General features: G+C 44.0%; 1 protein-coding gene across 20 annotated transcripts in view; it reads right to left on the bottom strand.

Annotated features, from left to right (window-relative positions):
• Window positions 1-19,049, bottom strand: part of FOXP1 (forkhead box P1) — a 341,511-nt gene that overhangs the window by 17,514 nt on the left and 304,948 nt on the right. For 18 of the 20 annotated variants that reach the window (XM_072346976.1, XM_072346974.1, XM_072346977.1 and 15 more), the window contains 4 exons: window positions 13,004-13,087; window positions 4,448-4,649; window positions 4,261-4,340; window positions 3,517-3,618 (listed from right to left, as the gene is read on the bottom strand). In XM_072346976.1, the coding sequence (XP_072203077.1) occupies window positions 3,517-3,618; window positions 4,261-4,340; window positions 4,448-4,649; window positions 13,004-13,087 (468 nt within the window). The remainder of the gene's footprint in view (window positions 1-3,516; window positions 3,619-4,260; window positions 4,341-4,447; window positions 4,650-13,003; window positions 13,088-19,049) is intronic. The other 2 variants (XM_072346986.1, XM_072346993.1) reach the window with 1 other exon arrangement.

Genomic DNA, 19,049 nt, shown 5'->3' with positions numbered 1-19,049 from the left:
AGTGCCATGCTACATCCCACAGGGTGGGTTTCCCAAGCACAGAGCCCACTGCAGAGCTGCTCTGGTTGGTACATGGAGCTCATCACCAGCACCACCGAGGGGGGCTTGGAAAGCAGGGAGAGCAGAAGAAGCCATTTGCTGAGAATATGCAGACGAACAAACTCCATCCATCATCACTGGCACCATTGATTTAGTCAATCTGGTTGACTCGTTAGCAGGCACAATGCCAGCCAAACACATGGTCTGGGTCTAGGCAACCAAGAGACCACACTTTTTTCCCCTCCTGTCATTGTCATCTTTTTTTTAATAAATATGGGTCTGGATGGTGGAAGTGAGCTCTAATCATGAATGTCTAAATCACTGTGCAAACAAAGGGTACGGAGAGTGCATTTGTCATGTAAATTAAGAAGCAGTCATGTGTGTGCTTGTGAGGGAAAGGCTAAGAAGAGTCTTTTGCTACTTTTCCATGTCCCTGCAATCACTGGCAAAGTCCTGTCCCTGCTCCATGGGAGCTTTCAGCAGATACTTGGCAGCAAGCTCATCTCCTCTGGCTGCAGGTGCCCGATCCCACGGACATGGGGATGGCCTGGTTCCGTGGCACATTGTGCACTTCAGCTCTTCCACGGGGATCCGTCTGTCATTCATCCTGCCCTTACTTTGTTCTCCTTTTTTTAACCACTCTTCTCCTCCTCCTTCTCCTGGTTTTCACTACTTCGTCAAAGTTCTGGCAAACCCCCTGACTGGGAGGTGGAGCAGAACACTGCGAACGCCCCTCACCTTACGGGCGGAAAGCAGCTGCCAGTGGAGCAGAGCTCTGTGTGAGCACAACCTGACACAGGGCTGCCGGCCCACATCTGGGTAACTCAGGCAGTTTCCTGTGAAAATGGGAACGCTGTCAAGTCTGGAGCAAAACGTAAGAATAATAATGCTATTTCCCACAGTGAAAGCCGATCTCCCAGTTAATACGGCAGTTGATCAAACGCTTACAGCAGAGTTCAGTGAAGTGAGTCCTCGGAGTTTGTAAACAGTCTCCAAATACACAGCTGAGCAGAAATATCTGCGTTCTTTAAACACATCTAATGCCGGAGAAATCTTTTACAGCCTGTTACTGCTCTTTTGAAGTCGAAGCGTGACTCGCCATTGAGGGCCGGGACTGCCGGATCAGGCTCTTGCTGAAGACAAACACAGTGGGTATTTGCAGGATGCCCATGAAGCACTGCCCTCACTTTCAATCTTCAGTATGATCACTTATTTAAGGAATTCATCGCACACAGAAAAACACCCCATTGTTTTGTTCCCAGTGCCTCTGGATACTTGCTATCTAGCAGTTTTATTCACGTTTCAGAGCCACACCTGCAGCCTGTGCCTCATGGCTGCAATTCAGTGCCAGCAAATTACTCCAAAAAATAAAAGCAAACAGGCATCGCCTCTGACCTGTTAGAACCAGTTCACAGTGCTCCCATAGCAATCATCTTAACACAAAAATTAGGAGCTATTATTCTAAGATTATATATTTACCTTGGTAAAAATATTTGTATGCAAGCCATTTTTGCAGAAAAATTACCCTGAACATGCTTGAATGTAGAAAATGAAAGGGTCTGTAATTTTCATGACTGCTCGGGCTCCGCTGCACTGCATTTTGGGGAAGAGGTTCATTTTGTCGGGGTTGTTATTCCTGCGCTCATCTGTGGTTCTGAAACAGGTCTCAAGGAAGCCTGCCCACACCAAACCCTGACCTGAACTTTAGGAACACTGACTCGAATGCCCCCTACACATTAGCTGAAGGTGAGCTCAAATCAGCATATATATATTCAAATTATTCTGATTCTGCAATTAGACCCTTGCGCTCATTCTGCGCCCTGTGGGCTTCCCATCATGCTAAGGCAGAGCTGCATTTTCATCCCTGCTGTTCCTGAAGGCTGGCATAAATCTGAGTAGCTCAAAGATTGCATTCCTTGCATGGATGCCAGAAGTTGAGGTGAACCTTTTCTTCCCAGGCTGCGAAGCAGGACGTGGGCTCCTGGACATGGTCAGGGTGTCCATGAGGGGTTTCTGCATAGACCTGCTGTGCTCTTCTGCAAGCCCAAGGGTCTCCAGCTCAGCTTCTCTCCTCCTCCTCTGTACAAGCATACAGTCAGTGCACGTGGCTCCTGGGACTCGATTTTAAGTGATATGCAAAGCTAATTCCTAACATTAGCCTCACAGGCTGCCAAGATTGCCTTCTTCCACTCCCTTCTCCACTTCCTTTCACCGCTGGAATTAGATAGGATTTTTGCTTTAGCACCCACACCTGCAGCTGCTGAAAAGGCCTACTGGAAGCACTCCAGCAGCAAAAGACAGGCAGGTCTAAATGGATCTTAAATCAGGGAAAGTTAATTTCCTTTTTGGATATTAAGGAGTCTGCAAAGTGAAACACTGCTCCTGTTTTCTAACTGAAGTTGAAAAATCAAAGCAGCAATCAGAGACTTTTCCTGTATCTAAGAGGTTAGAGATTGAGGTTGAAAATGTAAAAATTGTCCTGGGATCTGAATTAAAAGCAAACTGTGCTACTAAAACTGAACTAAATTCCAAGGATGATTTTTAGCTTCATCCTCTGATGGAATTAATTCCAAATGCAGGCTGAGACAGGAAGAACAGAAGGACCTAATGAAACAGCAAGTATGGAACTTACTCATGCTACCTGGTCATTTGAAGTCTGGGAGCAACAGAGCTGTCCAGATTAAGAGCAGCTCAAACTACTGGGATGCAGTTTTTATTGCAACACAAGATCCTATTCTTTGACTCATTTATTAGTGATTATACCAGCTTAAGAAGCTAGTGTGGTTACTGTAATGCTATGTACAAGAGAAAGAGTGGCACCCAAAATACAAGCAACTCCCAAGACCACTTATCTAACAGCATCAGAGATGGTTATGGTAGGAAACTGGAGTGCCAAATATTTCAAGTTTTAGTTCTGTTAAACAGATTTCTTATGGTAAGGCTTGCTTCTTGTGTATTATGTTCAATGAGCTGCTGCTGTGTGACTAAAATGAAGAAGTTTGTAAAACATCCGCGTATGTAGTTGAGAGTCAACTGACTGAGGAAAGAAATCCATTTATCTACAGATCCTAGGGAAAAAAAATCAGTTGTTGTGATTACAGCCTGCATAACTAAGAAGACAAACAGCCTGTCTTCCACCGACACAATAACATTACCTCTTTTTTTTTTTTTCTTTAATACATTCCAGCTGAAGGGCTTGAGTTTCACTGCTAGCAGCAACCACACAGAGGAACTCGTGGCATAATCACAGAACATAAAAGCCAATAATGGGGGATTCAATTAGTGGTTTTCAAAGACAGAGGAGTTTTTCTGCCAAATATCAAATTGTTCCTGCAGATAAGGCACCCAGCGCGTGTCACAACCGCCGATCTACATTTTCATGTCCACATGTCGTTACGATTTGTTATGTCATCAGCAGTGTCTATTCTGTACATGTCAGGTATCAAAGGCAAGAGGCACACACGGGCTAAGGCTTACCTTCCACGTCGCCGCGTTGCGCCTGAAGTAAGCAAACATTCGCGTGAACCAGTTGTAGATTTCATTTAGTGTTAGCTGTTTTTCTGGAGACTCGAGGATGGCCTTGTGAAGCAAATCAATGGCAACATCAGTTGTGGGCACATCAGTACAAAATACAGACAGAGTTTTACTTGGGCCAATACAAAAAGAATGGAAGAACGAAAGAACGAGAAAATAAGAGAAGGGATTTGGAGCAAAAACCCGAAGGAAGGTTTTCACAATATGAACTAAGATTAATGGCTGTATTTAACAGTTCAATGGCAAAATTCAAAATGGAATTATCTAATTGTTTTGAGTTTTTATTTCTGTTTCCTTACAGAAATATTAATTTATTAGTCATTCATAAAGCAGAATCAAAGAGAAATGCAAAACATTTCACTAGCTGATTAAAGCTCAGTAATTATTTAGAGCTCAGATTAATTCTAGGGATCAGAGATTACTGTAGCTTGTGATAATTGACTTGCCATCTTTAAACAGGCTCATTTTCACTGTTGTGTGAAATGAATTTCCTAATAATCACATCGTATTGTAATACTTAATCAAAAGCAATTATGTTATATATTGCAGTTCTAAAAACCCTTATAGTAAAGGTTTGAGCATTTGAGCATGCTTACATACCAAAGGTTTGAAAATCTATTTAATCCAGAGCGTGCACATATAGGGAGACTTTGTCTAATCCGAATGCCTGTGTTTGGCTCCACTCACCTGTCTAATTAAAGATGCATACGTGAACGGTGGTCTCACTTCTGCGTTCTTATAAAATTCTTGGTTCTGGGCAATATCTGCTAAATAAAGAGCAGTTGTTCTGTTATCATCACAGCCCACCGCTGCAGGTGTGGGTAACAGAAAGCCGCCAGGCTGGGAAAGGCCCATACCAGCAGCACCTCTTTACCTGAAGAAATGGGGACGTTGTATTTATCCGAGTACCGCCTCCGGATGGGCCCGACGTTGTGAATGCTTGTGGTAGTGATGACCGACGGTCCCTGCGTGACGGGAGTGATGGGTGCAGTCGGGGTGGTGGGAGTATGAGGTAAGCTCTGTGGAGAAGCCTCGGACGCTGTCTTGGAAAGCGTGACACTGGACACCAGATTGAGCTGTGGAGGGAAAGGACAAAGGCTGCATTACAAAGGGCAACTGTGGCTAATTAAGGGTGGTGGGGGAAATTCTCGTTAAGGGAACGACCCTCCACTCAGAGCAGACAACGCAGCTCGAGTGCTCGCTTCAGCTCCAAGTGCTGTTGTAGCATCTCCATTAGCAAACAGAAAGAAACATACATACATCTCCAGATAGATGGATCTTATAACATGAACAATGCAGCCCCCTACCAGAACTACAAAGAGCGGATTTTCACCCAAACCTTAAAACAAGATCTTATAGAGTGCGTCACCAGTTTGGTATTTTATTTCATTTCCATTGTTTTACAGCCTGAACCCCACACCTCTTATTTCCATGCTATCATTATGCATGGCTTCTAATCAGTCTTCTTGGATATTTCACTGAAGGCATCAGGCTAAGAATAAAAGGCCAGATTTTCCTAGGGACATAGTAGGGAGTAACGCAATCTCTCTCTTCAGCATTTGGGATTGCTTTTTTTTTTTTTTTTTCCCTTTCCCTCCCGTTCATCCATTTTAAAAGCAAAGCCCCGAGTAGGTTAACTCTGGAATAATTAAATTAATCACACCGCATGAAATACTGCAGCCACTCAGCCCAGCACAAGTGGCACCATTCTCCTCTCCCCTGACGGGAGGCACGGTGTTACCTGTATGAGCGGCAGTAGCTGAACACCTCTGGGACCGAGCATCCAACCCAATCAGAACCCAACCTCCTTCTGCACCCAGCCATACCCACACCACCAGCACCGCTCCTTCTCGCTCTCCGAAAAATGATGCTGCCTTACAATCAGTGGCTCCTGCTGGAGTAGTTTAAACAAACAACCCAATTTCTTAACAACGACATCAGAAAAGATGAGGGAGAGAAGGGCTCTTTGACTACTTCTACATTTCCTTCCCCTAGGCACTTTCGCAAATAATATTGCTGAAATTTTGACCCCATTGAAGTCAGTAGCAAAATTCCTACTGAATTTAACAGGGCCAGAATTTTACAACTTTTGTTCTGATTAAAATTTCCTTTGGCTGGACATTAAAGCTTTTCAGATGAAGGAGAGGCACACAATTCAGACATGCCCCCAAACATCTCATGTTTATCCGTAAGACTCCGTATTAATTTTCCTTGTGTGAAAGTAACCAGATAAGAAAACTCCTATTAGCATCCCTCGTCTGCGCTAACAGCCAGAAATACTGCTGTTCCTTTATCAAAATAACAGGATTTATCCCAAACAAAGGTAATGGAAAACAAAGGGCTCTCGTGTCACAGGAATGACACCAAGACAAAAAGCTGATTGCCCACAGGAAGGGCACAGCAGAGCGACAGATAAATAGCACCAGTTTTTCAATCAATCGTCCCTGCTTTTCGAGTAACTGTGCCTGTGTTAAAGCCCAGCCACTAAATACTCCTGCAGCCAAGTGCTGCTACTTGCAGCCCTGCACGCTGCTCAGGTACCACAGACACCCATCTCCTGTGTGCCCTGTGCCCACACGGGGATCATCCAGCAGCTCGTGGTGAGGCCACAGAAGGAAGAACCCAGGAGGCGATGACGAGGGTGGCCAAATGCAGGCAGTGATTTCCCAGAGCAGCCTGCCATGGTGGGTTGGTGGAATGCTCTGCCAGGAACACGCGTGCTCTGAGCCGCAGCCAGCTCTGCTTGTTGACTGGCGTGATTTAAGGCCACTGATTAGGGACACACGCATTGTAATGTCTCCCTGTTATCCATCTATCCATCTATTACATATGATAAAAGGACCAGTGATGATAATAATAGTACAACTGACAGGTCTCACCATGAAATTAAATCTTCTGTATTTTATCTCAGTTTCTAAATGGACATTTTAACAGTCCAATAACTGCGAGCAAATCTGCATCAATTTTAAGTGCCCATCTCTGGCAGAGGCTCGGCAGCCAGGCCCTCCTGTTGGAAAGATCACTGCTCGCGCTCCATCATTACGGCTCTTGCTACTCCATTTCAAAAGAGTCCGCTTCCTTTTTTAGCACTTAAAAACTTAACATTTAATCTGTTTCTACCAGGGAGCTGCGAGAGAGAATCCCCAAAGGTCAGCGTTCCCTGCTTCAAGAATTTGAATCGAGTTAGATTTCTTTAGGCTTTTCAGCGTAGGTAGCAACTAGAAATAAACAGAAGAGAGGACGAGCAAAGGGGGGGGGGGGGCCCTAACAGGCTTGACAAATGACACTGTGATTCACACCCACTGCTGGGCCGCCACTAATAAGCTACAGAGGAAGCAGCCAATCTCAGCTAATTACCAGATAAAATTGTATTGTAAGGACTCTAATTAGGAGATGCTTATGGAGGTGATCTAATGATTAAACGCTGCATTCGAGTGACCCCACCATCAATGTGCAGTGGTGCAAGATGTCACTGGAATATTTTGTAGAAACAGTAATTTTATTTCAAGGAGGGGAGGCAGTAATATTTGTAATAATGGCTATGAGGTAAACTAATTAAAAGACAGTTCCTAAAGGAAGACTGTGGCTTTGAGCAGCTGTGGCCGTTCCAAAACAAAGTGCCAAATCTCAACAGAGGAGCTGCAGTCAAGTGGAAAATTTCTGCCTGACCTCTGCTCTCGCTATTAATTTGCAGGAAAACTAATGACACATATACATATTCCCACAAAATTGTTCTAATTGCTAATTTGCCAAAGGAGCCCAGTTTCCAAATTAAACATGACTGCAGTCTGTGAGGAAAGAAAGAACAAAAAGCTGGAACGTGGTGAGCGCGCTGTGCTTCACCTCTGCCTGCCGGTGCTGAGCCTGAACCAACAAGTTAATGACAGATGACCTTAGTGCTCACCAGCAAAGTTCTCCCTCTTCCTGCCCCATACCTGGTGCCACTCTGCTCCAGGAGAGGGGACCAACCCCTTTGGTGACAGTACCAAAACATGGGGTGGGTATGGGGAGACGAAGGCTACTGTCTTCATGGGATCTGCAGTGTCAAGGCAGAGAGCTCAGTGGTGAATTGGAGCAGAAGAACAAATTATAAATGGTGTTGGTTTTGTTGCCATCTTGAAATATTCATCTGAATTGTACACTATTAAATCTTAATACTGGCAGCAATCAGAAACAAGCAGCGGATGATAATTTGGGGGCAAAGATCAGGAAGGGACTGAGCTGGGAGGGTTTCTTTTCCTGATGCTGTTCACGTTTTCTATTGAAAAACAAGTTTCTATGATAGGAAAAGTTGTTCACGCTGGTACTTTGCACACTGCCCGTGTCCCACATACGGCACGTTTTGGTGAGGGACCGTTTCTGGCTGAAGGGATTGCACACAAAGGCACAAAGTCAGCACTGGGCAGCACAGCACAGCCCCACCAGCCAAGGGTTAACTGGTACCAAAACGTTTTGCACTGGGGATGGGGGAGGGAGGATTTCCTCCAGCCACAAAAGAAAACAAGAAAAAAAAAACAACAAAAAGCCACCAAGCCCCATTGCAGTTTACAGTCCTAAAATCCTGTAAATTTAGTCAGCGATGGGCGCTGGGTGCTTTGTTCAGTTTGTTTTTAAGAACAGTGCCTCACGCCGCTTTAACTCAACAACCATTAATGCTCTACTTATTTCAGCATCCAGTATCTGCATAGGATTTTAATACTAACCTTCCTGTTCAAGAAATGGTTGTGTCTTCCTATTAAAGGTGAAGACTGAGTCACAGTTTTTTCCTTAGATATAAACAACACAGAGAGGTAGCCCTCTCTCTCACCCTGTAAAATAGATTTCCAGTAAGTGGCTGTCCCATTAGGGCTCAGCCTGATTCCTTTTTGTGTAAATATCTTCCACGACAATAGTGGCTGCAGTAAAAAAACCCTGTTCTGAAACACTTTTAGAAGAAAAAATAAATAAATAAATAAATAAATAAATAAATAAGAAATAAGCATTTATAAATGTCACAGAGAGGCCGTACCCAACTGCTGCAGGGCAGGGATTCCCCTGCCATTGATGCTGCTGTTTTGGTCATGATTAGAGTTGAGGGTTTATCAGAACTGAGCTGTCGGACCCTACAACACTCTGGAGCAGAGACTGCTTTTCTTGACACGGAGGGTGGGATGGCAAGCTGGGCCCAGAGCTTTGCTCAATGCTGCATCCTCCTCTCCTGCTCCAGCTCGGACACAGCAGCGCTGGACGGGAGCCTGGCAGGCAGCAATCACTTAGCAGGTGTTGTTATTGGCAGCAGCACTGAGGAAACTGAAGCTGAGGAGTGAGACTTAATGAAAACCAGTATATAAAAACAGCTTTTGTTGTGCTTGAGAATCTCTCTTTATTGCTGCGTATCGTCATTTTTTCTAACTATAAAGTATGGCTACGGCAGCTACAATGCTCAGCCATTACCTCAAGAGTTAAAAGACCATTTTTTCAATGCTTTGTTATTACAGTTGCTAAAAACAGTATTTCAAAACAATCGTAATTGCTATGGTTAGGGCAAAGAAATACATTAAATAAGGGATATCTAACAGCGCATTTCATTTCAGGTGCCAAAAGTTTCTCTTCAAGTTTTCTATCAGTTTTTGAAGGATGGACATAGCACCTGGTAAGCAGAATGATTTGTTGGTTCGTTATTTTTTCCTTCTCCTTTCCTTCCTATGAACCTCAGTGTTAGTTAATCCTCCAAAATAAAATCACATTTCCATCTTAACCTGCCACTTGCACCAATGAAAACAGAATGCAGGGGAACCATCTTAACAGCAAAACCAGAGCGACAGTTCTTGAGCAATCATTGTTCTGGCTTCTCTGTTCTGTTCCTCCTTGAAAAAAAACGTACCTTACAAAGATGTGCCACAGCACCTTCCTTCACAGCTTCCTTCTCACTTTGCTCAGCCCTTTATCATCACCAAACGACACATCCAGCAGTAAGAGGAACATCTCTGCGCGTTCCAAGTGCTAAGCTCAGGTACTTCCATTTTCTTTTAAGCTGCTGCACCTCTGGATACCATAATTACAAAGCTGGCCATTAGCAAACAGGCAGCCAGCACAACCTGTGCCAGTGCTCAGTCTGACCCCAGTGCCACTCTCCTGGCTGCCCATAAAGGAGCTCCCCAGAAGCAGAAGAGCAACCCTACCTGCAGCAACCCCACATACAGACCCATGTGACAACAGCTCGGGCCATCGCTACTAAATTACATGAGAATATGTTAAGTCTCATTGGATTTAATAAGACTGAAGAACTTTAGTGAGCAGCTGCCTCAGTACAACAGTGTGGGGCACTGGCCCTTCCACTGGAGGAATGGAAATAACTGCAAGGAGCTAAAGCCACTTGGAGGTGGGGATGTGACCGATGGACAGGACCAGCATCCCCACACCTGGCTGAGCTGTGATTGGTGCAGAAGCACCAAGGAGCTGCCTCGGGTTCAGCCACCACCGCCCAGCCCTGCGTGAAGCCCAAGAGGAGGCCAATGGCCAGTACGGGTTACACAGGGCACGTGGTGAAAGCACCAGTGAAGTAAGCAGCTCAGGCACCAGTTCCGCCTCACAGCAACAAAAACAGTTTCAAAACAAGCATTAAGATCCTTTAAGCAGAATAAAAACGTTTCCTCAGCCATGAAAAGGGTGTAATTTTAAATCCCAATTCATTGCTACGTTTGGATTTGCAGCCGCTCTTTCCTTTGTAACTGCTGATGTGCCGTAATATATTAATTCTAACATACACCTTGCATTAGTTATGTTGGCAAAAAAATTAATTACTGGATGTAAAGAATACTTTGCACTGCAATAATGGTCATCAGATCTTTTTACCAAAGTCCTATCCCACTGAGTTAAAAGGACTGGGGTCTAGCAGAGTCTATGCGGTGCCTGTGTATTTTTTCATAACGAAAGCACAATTTATGCAAAACACTATACTCCTACATTTTATAATTAATTTTCAAATGCTTCACCTATACATATTTTAATAATTTCTGATTTATCAGATGGTATCTATAATAAATTTTTCTATATTTCAATAAATGAAAAGAAGGCAGTTTCAATCCAACAACAGAGTGCCACACAATATAGGCCTGTCAGGCACCAATTTTTACTTCTAACATGTAAGTTAAAGGATAAGGAATTTATAATGCTGCCTGTGAACGAAACCACTTTTCATACACAAATGTGATCTTTTTTTTTCCAAAGGGTAATACAACAGTACATTTACATAAACTAATCCAAACAATCTATGTATTTGACAATGGCAAACCTCACACAGACTGCCTATTGTTGGTTTACATCTTGGAGTTCTTTATGTTGGCTTGTAACACTGCTCTAGCTGTCAAAGGTTTGACTTGGACTCTAAATAAATGGTTATAGAAGTGCTGTGCAGCGATATTGGACTTCTTTGCAAAAGAAAACCTGCTGTGTATGAATTCAAAAGCTATTAATTTTTCAGTCAAAAATATTCATGCCTATTTCTTTTAATAAAGAAACACTGTGCTGAGCAACTGAGAGATAATGTTGACTAGTGGTACAGAATTTTCAATAGAGCAGTTAAAAATAAATTTAGTAGGAGGTCCCCAACAAAGCTATAATTTTCCAGAATGTAAAACATTTTTAATACTAATCAAGACAGCCCTTTTCCCCCTGCGTTCCTTTTTCTTTTTTTTTTTCCCCTCTTTTTCCCTGCTTTCCCTGTTTATTAGCTGTTAACACTAATCTTCACGGCGACACTGCCTGGTACCCCCATAGCCCACAAGGCCCGCCAAAGCTGCTGCCCTCCGCGGCGCAGCATTGATCACCGGCTGCCTTGCCAAACACCGCTCGCCTTCTTGTGATTTCCTCCCTTTAGTTTTTAATCCTTCCTCCTGAGGGGCACTGCTGTTACGAAAGGCCTCCAGGCAGAGTGCTTTGAGACTCCCAGATTATTCCGCCGTTTTAATTTTTAATCCAGTAAGAGCTATAGAAACCAAGCCTCCTCCCATTCTGTTGGGTCTACGCACTTTGCCAACAATGCGCTCAAGCATTTGCATTCAGGCCGAGATGGAGATGAGGAACTAGAAGAATGCTATTTTTATAGAGGCTGCACGCAGTTTCCACTCTGGAGAGCTGGTATCCACCGCATCAGGCAGCTTCAGGAACCTCATCAGCTGAAATGGAAGGGTTCATACCTACTGCTCAACTCTACCCGAGACTGCCCCAAAAACTTCCCACTGACTTTGACATCTGCTCCAGCATACCTGAACAGCCTGTAATTTTCTATCCTTTAGCCTTCCCATGCACCTCTGCAGCCATTTATTCCCAACTACACGGAAAGTGAGAAATCCGTTTCTAGTAAAAATGGGTGCGCAAAGTGTTTAATGATTTTATGTTCTCTATCTCTGTAATGTGTTCTGTTTCAGACATTAATTTTGTCTACCAACTGCATCTTGGCAGGCTACCATATTTGCTGGGTTAATAGTCTGACTCTTCTTTATTTCTATCACCATAAATCACACATATATGGGTGTATGTTTGCTTTATTTATAGAAAAAAAATCAGTCAAAACAGATAAACCAATACTTTGTCATTATGCTGCATCATTGCATATTGATTAAAATTGCTAGTACTAACTATAGATTGTCAACGCTCAATTAATTTTCACACAATGACTCAAAGCAAAATCAAATAAAGCCAGTGTACCTTTAAATCTTACAAATCTTAAAATCAAGAAGCAAAGCACACTCTCCATTTTGAATAATCATCTGAAACTCTGAGGAGCATTTTCACCATTAAGAGGTGAGAAGAAAACAGCAGATGAGGAGTTGCTTTGGTCAGGGAAGAAGATGGAGGCTTTGCCCTGTGCTGGGGGACCCAGGAGATGACTTGGCTTGCGAAGCCACTTGCTGCCTAGCCAGGAACTTATGGAGCGGCTGACCAACCCCCCCTACCCCACTGGCCACCCCACAGCTCCTTTTCTGAAGAGCAATCCGCAATGGAGAAGGTTTCCCTTCTCAGTTTCAATGGTATAAAACCTGATACCAAGCAACAGCGATTATCATCGAAACATGCAACAAGAGTCTGTTCTACTGTAAATTCCCGTCAGACAGGGAGAAAGTCAAATAAATACACTACATATAATTTAATCACATCTCCTTCCTAACACTTCCTAAGGTTTCATGCAAGTGGTACCGATGTAAAGCAACCCACAGACCACCAGAAGGCCCCTCTTTGGGGTCCAGCTCCCATCAGACTCCCTGGAGGAATGTGAGAGCTGGGTCCCTGGGCTGCGTCCCCTACAAAGCTACCAAATGCTGCTCGCTTTGCATCTCCTTGCAGCGGCACACAGCAAAGCCACGCTTCACGTCACACACCCAGGTGGGAAACAGGAAAAAGAGGTCTGGTGTGAGGTTTGGTTTTGCTTTCTGCACAGTTCAGTACTTACAGGCTGAGGGGTGGCTTTTGGTTCAGTTGACTTCACATGCAGGTGTGTCATCATGGCTTGCAGGCGCTCTTTATCTTTTGCAAGCTGAAGGGGGAGAAAAAAAATGCTCTATTACTTGGAGGAATAAAACCCAACCTCTGCTTATTCCTAATTAAACAGTTGGCACCAATGCCCAAGACGGGAGAGTTTTATTGCTGAGCAGTTTGGAAATTGTATACGGTCTGTTCATGAGGCAAAGATAACGCTTGGTGCTGGGTGTCAGTATTTCTCAAAGCAAAATGCATTAGCCCTTCAGCAAGAAAAGCTAGACCTGCTGGCACCGAGAGGTTCACTCTAGTCCTGACAGCTAAAAGACAACAGTGAATCATGTTTATTAACCTGGGAAGCACGGCAGAAGGCATGCTGTGCAGTGACCCTGTGTGCCTTGTCCTCCTTTTGCACTGTGGGATGAGCACTAGATGGATGGGCTGTGGCTCCCACATCACTGTGACCCCTGAAGAGCTGAAAACCCCCCCGGGGGCTGGCAGGGGAACCCAGCTGGGACAAGAGCAGCAGTTGGAATCACCACCGCTGGCATCCCTAAGGTGCGTGCCAAAAGGCAGCTGGGCAGAAATGCTACCCACATCCATCGCATCACAGCCTAGAAGTGTGGCCAGAGTCCTGTGCTAGATGTTAAGGGGATGCCCATAGACTTTCCCTGCACTTTCCCATTGAGATCTCAAGATCACAGTGTACAACTGTGACCAGGAGGGCTTCCAACTGCATTACTAATGCACTGGCCAGGCACTAAATCTCACTGGTTTGGGAAACAATATATATACATTTTTATATATATATATATATATATATATAATTTTTTTTTCCTACAGGAAAATTGGATGTTTTCTGGCTGCTCTTAAGAATATTAAAAAGAAAAAAAAAAGGGGGGGGGGGGGGGGGGAAGGGGGAAAATTAAAAAAAAAAAAAAAAAAAAAGAATTGGGATTGTATTAGGAGACAATACTAATGACAAAGGTAAGTTATTAACCTACATGCTCTACATAAAGGTTCCTGTTTCCAGCTGGACTTGGATCAGGTTCTTAGACATGACAGTTTCTGTAGTTTTGCTTTAGACAATCAGGTCCCTGATGCCAAGAGGAGAACTGTGCTCACATTCCAGTGAAATGTTGAACAACCTGCCCACCTTATCACAGTCATCTGTTTGTAGCAGTAAAGCTGGGCTAAGTGTATATAAAAAGAGACTTGCTTATAAATCCCCATTCGTAACCTTCCAGTCAAGGTTGTGTTGCTCTTTGCAGGGCAAAGGGGTTCTGCCTGTGCCAGGAAGGCGTCACAATGGGATAAAACCTGGCACACAACTTTCCAAGACAGGAATTAAAGAAAGGAAAAAATGGTGTCACCACTGTGTGCTCTGGAAGTGCAAAAGACAAATCACTGGCCTTCGCAAGCCGCTTTTCTTTTCTTGGTCAAAAATCTCCATGGCAAGAGAGAAAAGCTAAAGGTGATAGTAGATATCCTGCAATCTGCCCTCAGATCTGCTCTGGACACCACAGAAGAGCAAGGACTGGCTCTTAGGAGCGCAGTGGGAATGTCCCCCATTCAGAGTCCTCTGAGGACTTTTTCAGACAAAGCAGAGGTCTCACCCCTTAGCTGCCGTGCTTTCCACAAAACAAATAAAAAACAATAAATATTTTGTTCTCGGTGCAGCTCTGTTGTGCAATCTCTCATTCTTAGCAGTTCCCGGGCGCTGGGGCTGCTTGGCAGGGTCATCTGTGCATTAAATTTTGGTCTGCAGGCTACCGCAGGAACCAAAGCTTTAGCCAAAACAAACAGAGCTCAGAGGCACCTGAAAACTTCCTGCTTGCAGCAGAGCAGTGGCAGCAGGGAAAGCCACCAGCAAAGCCAGCATGGAGCACGCCCTGCATCGTGCTTCCTCTGGGCCCCTCAGCAAAAATGAAGCGGTGCTTGGCCTGGAGCAGCTGGGGTCCTTGCTTTTATTGTTCTCAGTCATCATCTTAGCACGCTTTTAGTGCCGTTTCTGGTGGGTGAACGTTATTAAAGATCCTCTCGACATTTCAGGCAGACGCACGCTGGTGTTTTGTCATAGTCTAGGAATTCAAACACTCACCCAGTTAGGCAGGAGTTTAAATTATGAAAAATAGAGGTCTCTCAGTTTCAAAGCACTGAAGAGAAGTAAAAAAATCTGAAGAATTCCTTTAAACTGTTTTTCCCCCATGCCAGGAAGCAGTAGTGATAAAAAACCAGAATGTCACCAGCAGCCCCTCCGCCAGCAAGGTCCCTCAGAAGACTCATTGGGCAGTGGTGGGAGCACATTCTCACTGGTGGCACTCACTGGAGTGCAGATCGTCCACAATGGGGATTCTAAATGGACCTGCAGAGAAATGCTCCTCATCTACTGATAGTGTTACTGGGCAAGGGCTGTTACACAACAAAAATAAACTGATTATTGCAGCTCTGTTCCAGTGCTTCTAAGCTTCTGTTGGGAATTGTTTGCTTTTCTGCTGGTACTCAGCCTACAAAACCGCATTTGAATGCACACACTCAAGGTGCAGTTGAAGTAGGACTGGTAATCTCTTCCTCAGCAGTGGCATGGGGCAGGACAGGCAGAGCAGAGGAGTCATGTCCTCATCACCTATGGGCTCAGCTGGCACCTACAGCTCCCCTGTGCCCTGCTGGAAAGTGATCTGCGCCTCTGGCTGCAGAACCCTACCCTGAATGACAGTCCTGAGTAGTGGCATAGAAGAAACCACAAGGTGGGCTTTCTAGAAGAACAAAGGCTGCAGATCTATAAAAGTTCCCTGGGGCAAGGACTTAGAGCAGCCTGAAATGTTCACAGAGGCAGACTGGTAAAACTCAGTACCTGGGGGCAAGGACCTTATCAGGGCAGGCTGGATGGGGCTCTGAGCAACTTGGTCTAGTGGGAGGTGTCCCTGTCTGTAACAGGGGGGTTGGAACTACACAAACTTAAAGGTTCCTTCCAACCCAAACAATTCTATGATTCGAAGGTCCAACACTGAGGAGCAGATTACAGACAGCAAATTCTTAGTTTTCAGTGGAGCTTACGTAACCTGAGAGCACTGGGCTGCACAACACTGGGTAAGAAAAGGCCTGCTAACAACACAGTCCCATCTGAAGCCTCATTCCTTTCTTTGGTGTTCTTTCTGAAAGCTCTAAATGGCGGCAGTTTTCAGATGGTCACCCAGCTCCTCATGGCAAGCCTGACTTTCTGAGGTTCCCCCAGTTCTCTGGGGTCCATCCACATTCTAGGTTCCTAATAGTGGCTCCATGGAAAATTCTTCCAGAGCACACCTGAAAATCCGGGTGTCAGGACACACGCCTTGCTCTGGAGAGGTTAAATCCTGAAACTGCACACGTGATAAGCAGGAGAGGGAAGGCACAGAAGGGTCTTAGGAAGAGGGGAAGTACAGGAGTCTGCAAACCAAAGAGCAAGACAGAAGGCACAGAAGGGTGCAGACATTGCACAGGAGGAAAAGCAGACAGAAAATAATGGCAAGAAGCAGGAATGTGAAAATGGAAACCCAGGGAGGGCATTCAACAGGACTAATGTGGCCAGAACAACAGGAAAAGAAAGATCAGCAGCAGGATTCTGGAAAAACACTATGGACAAAGGAGAAGAAAGCCAGCCATGAGCAATGCAAGAGACAAGCAAGACTCAGCCTCTTCCCTCCTGTTAGGTGCCTTGTAAGGCTGTGCAAGGAAAGGCTCAGGATCCATTTCTTAAGAGTGTCAATGGATGCTTCATAAAGTAGAGCTTTCACTCCACTGAAAACAGCCAGCTGTCTCTCCTATTAGGAGATACCTTTTTCAAGTGTGTCAGAGCCTTGCTGCTGTCCTGAAATGTTTTTCCATTCAAAGGTGGTGCTACAAAATAAATGCCCTATTCCAGCTAAGATCTTGCTAAGGATAGGGATATGTTCCTGTGTTTGTGTTTTACCCAGTTCTCATTATTTATAATGGCAACAAATGATCGTGTCAAGATTGTTTAAACTAAGTGAAATATGAGGAGATCTCTACCTTGTCTGTGATATTTAAAATATGTTTGTGATGGAAAAGCTTCGTGATACTTCTGCTAAAGTCCATCTGCAATCAAATAACATCTGACTTCATTCTTTTCAAAAAGTTCGTTTAAAAATTACTTTGTTTAGAAGTCGTGGAACTTCTCTCTGTGACAGTGACAAAGCTTCTCTGGATAAAATAATTACACTGGGGAAAAAAGGAAAAAAAAGCTTGCATTTGGGTCCATCACACTCAAAGCCTGAAGTGCACCCCTCAAATGCAATGGATTTGCTCCTCCCTGGAGCTATGGGGTCCCTCTCCTACCTGGCTCACAGAACAGGTTGTCCACAGGGCTGATTTGTGCCACTCTGTTGCAGGAGTGTTGGGCTGATGGTCCAGGTAGAGCTGCCCCTGCTGTATCACACTGGGTGCTGCAGATCAGGTCACTGATAACTCTGCTACGGAGCTAGACTGACACTGTATCACAGCTCTGTGAAGCACAGGTCCCAGCCAGATAAACTGGAGATAAGCTGGAGGATAAGTTTTCTGTCTCTCCCATGTTCATACTTATGCAAACTATCCAAGGACTGACAAGTTGGATGAAGAGAGGGAGAAGCAGGACATGCCTCCTTCTCCACCCATCCCTCCTGGCTAACGCACAGACAATCTCACTGTTATCAGCATCCCATGCTATGCTAAGCCTCCACTTCACCCTATCTACTCCGCTAGTAAGACTGTTAAAAAACCCCATAATAACAAAAAACAATAACCAAACACAAACAAAAACCAAATTTTTGGCTTGGCCCTCATACCACTTTGAAACGATGTTCTTGTCTTGGGGACCTAATGCAGTGACTCTGAGCTAGGATGTATTCCTCAGCACTAAATGGGTGTGAACCCATGAATATTAGTCACTTATGACAATCAATCAGAATGATTCAGCGCTGATAAACCTCTCAGTAATACTGCCAAGGACCTACATAGAGGTGGTAACCTGGCATCATCTCTGTGCTGTTCATGACTGGGGCAGCAGTTCCAGGCACAGACGTGCCCAGTAACTGCAGGAAGGAGGGAAGGATTCAGGCTTTTCAAGCTGACTGTAACCGAAGAATCTCCATTTACCTTCAGCACGAATATTATTGCATCTTGGTAAAAGATCATCTCGTATCTCAGTTTACCAGGAAGACTATGGATTTGTTCTTCTAATTCTCAAGAAACTTGTTAAAATAACAGACCACTTCTCATAACATTTCCTGCAAGACTCTGACATTTTATGACTGGTAGTTTGGTTTTTATAAAACTTATATTGAAATAGTTTATATTGCTTTAGCTAACAGTGAAAGAGCGTCATGACCAGCGTGTTCCTGAAAATAAAATTTAGGAAATATCTATGAAAGAAGAAGGGTAATTTGTAAGATAAGGAGATAAAAGGAATTTTTTTAAATGCTTATCTCGAAAAGTAACAACAAGAAGTTTAAGTGTGTTTTTGCTGATTTTTCTCTCCAACTATTTGAAGCTATAAATGACTTAACTCAGTAAAATTCCAAATGTAATTATCTTCTGTACTTAGCCCAAGGCTTTCCATATATCTCTATGCTGCTGTCTTGCATACAAAATAGGTTTTTCAATAGCTGGTAACTATATAATGTACAACATTGTTTTAATTTCCCCTTCTTTGCTAACCTTTTGCCTACACACAGACAGACAGTCAAAGCTGCCCAGCTACAGCAGCGAGGTGCAGAGAGACAGAAAGAACTCAAAGGCATTCGGAAAGGCAGTTGCACAAACAGGTCATATTTTTACATTGCATTCAATATATTCCAGTTTACTCCCCTTTTGCAATTATTAAAAAAAATAAAAATCATTTGCTACAAATGGCAAAATAATAATAATAATAATAATAATAATAATACATGGAGAGTGTTAGTATATGAGAGACCACTAAACAAGCCAGGTCATGCAGCGTTTTGAAGTAAACATCAACCAATTCTCCCATATCAGCATCTCTA

This window comes from Excalfactoria chinensis, chromosome 12 (assembly GCF_039878825.1).
Source record: "Excalfactoria chinensis isolate bCotChi1 chromosome 12, bCotChi1.hap2, whole genome shotgun sequence".
In the NCBI taxonomy this organism is placed as follows: domain Eukaryota; kingdom Metazoa; phylum Chordata; class Aves; order Galliformes; family Phasianidae; genus Excalfactoria; species Excalfactoria chinensis.
This window is presented reverse-complemented; position numbering and strand designations above follow the sequence as displayed.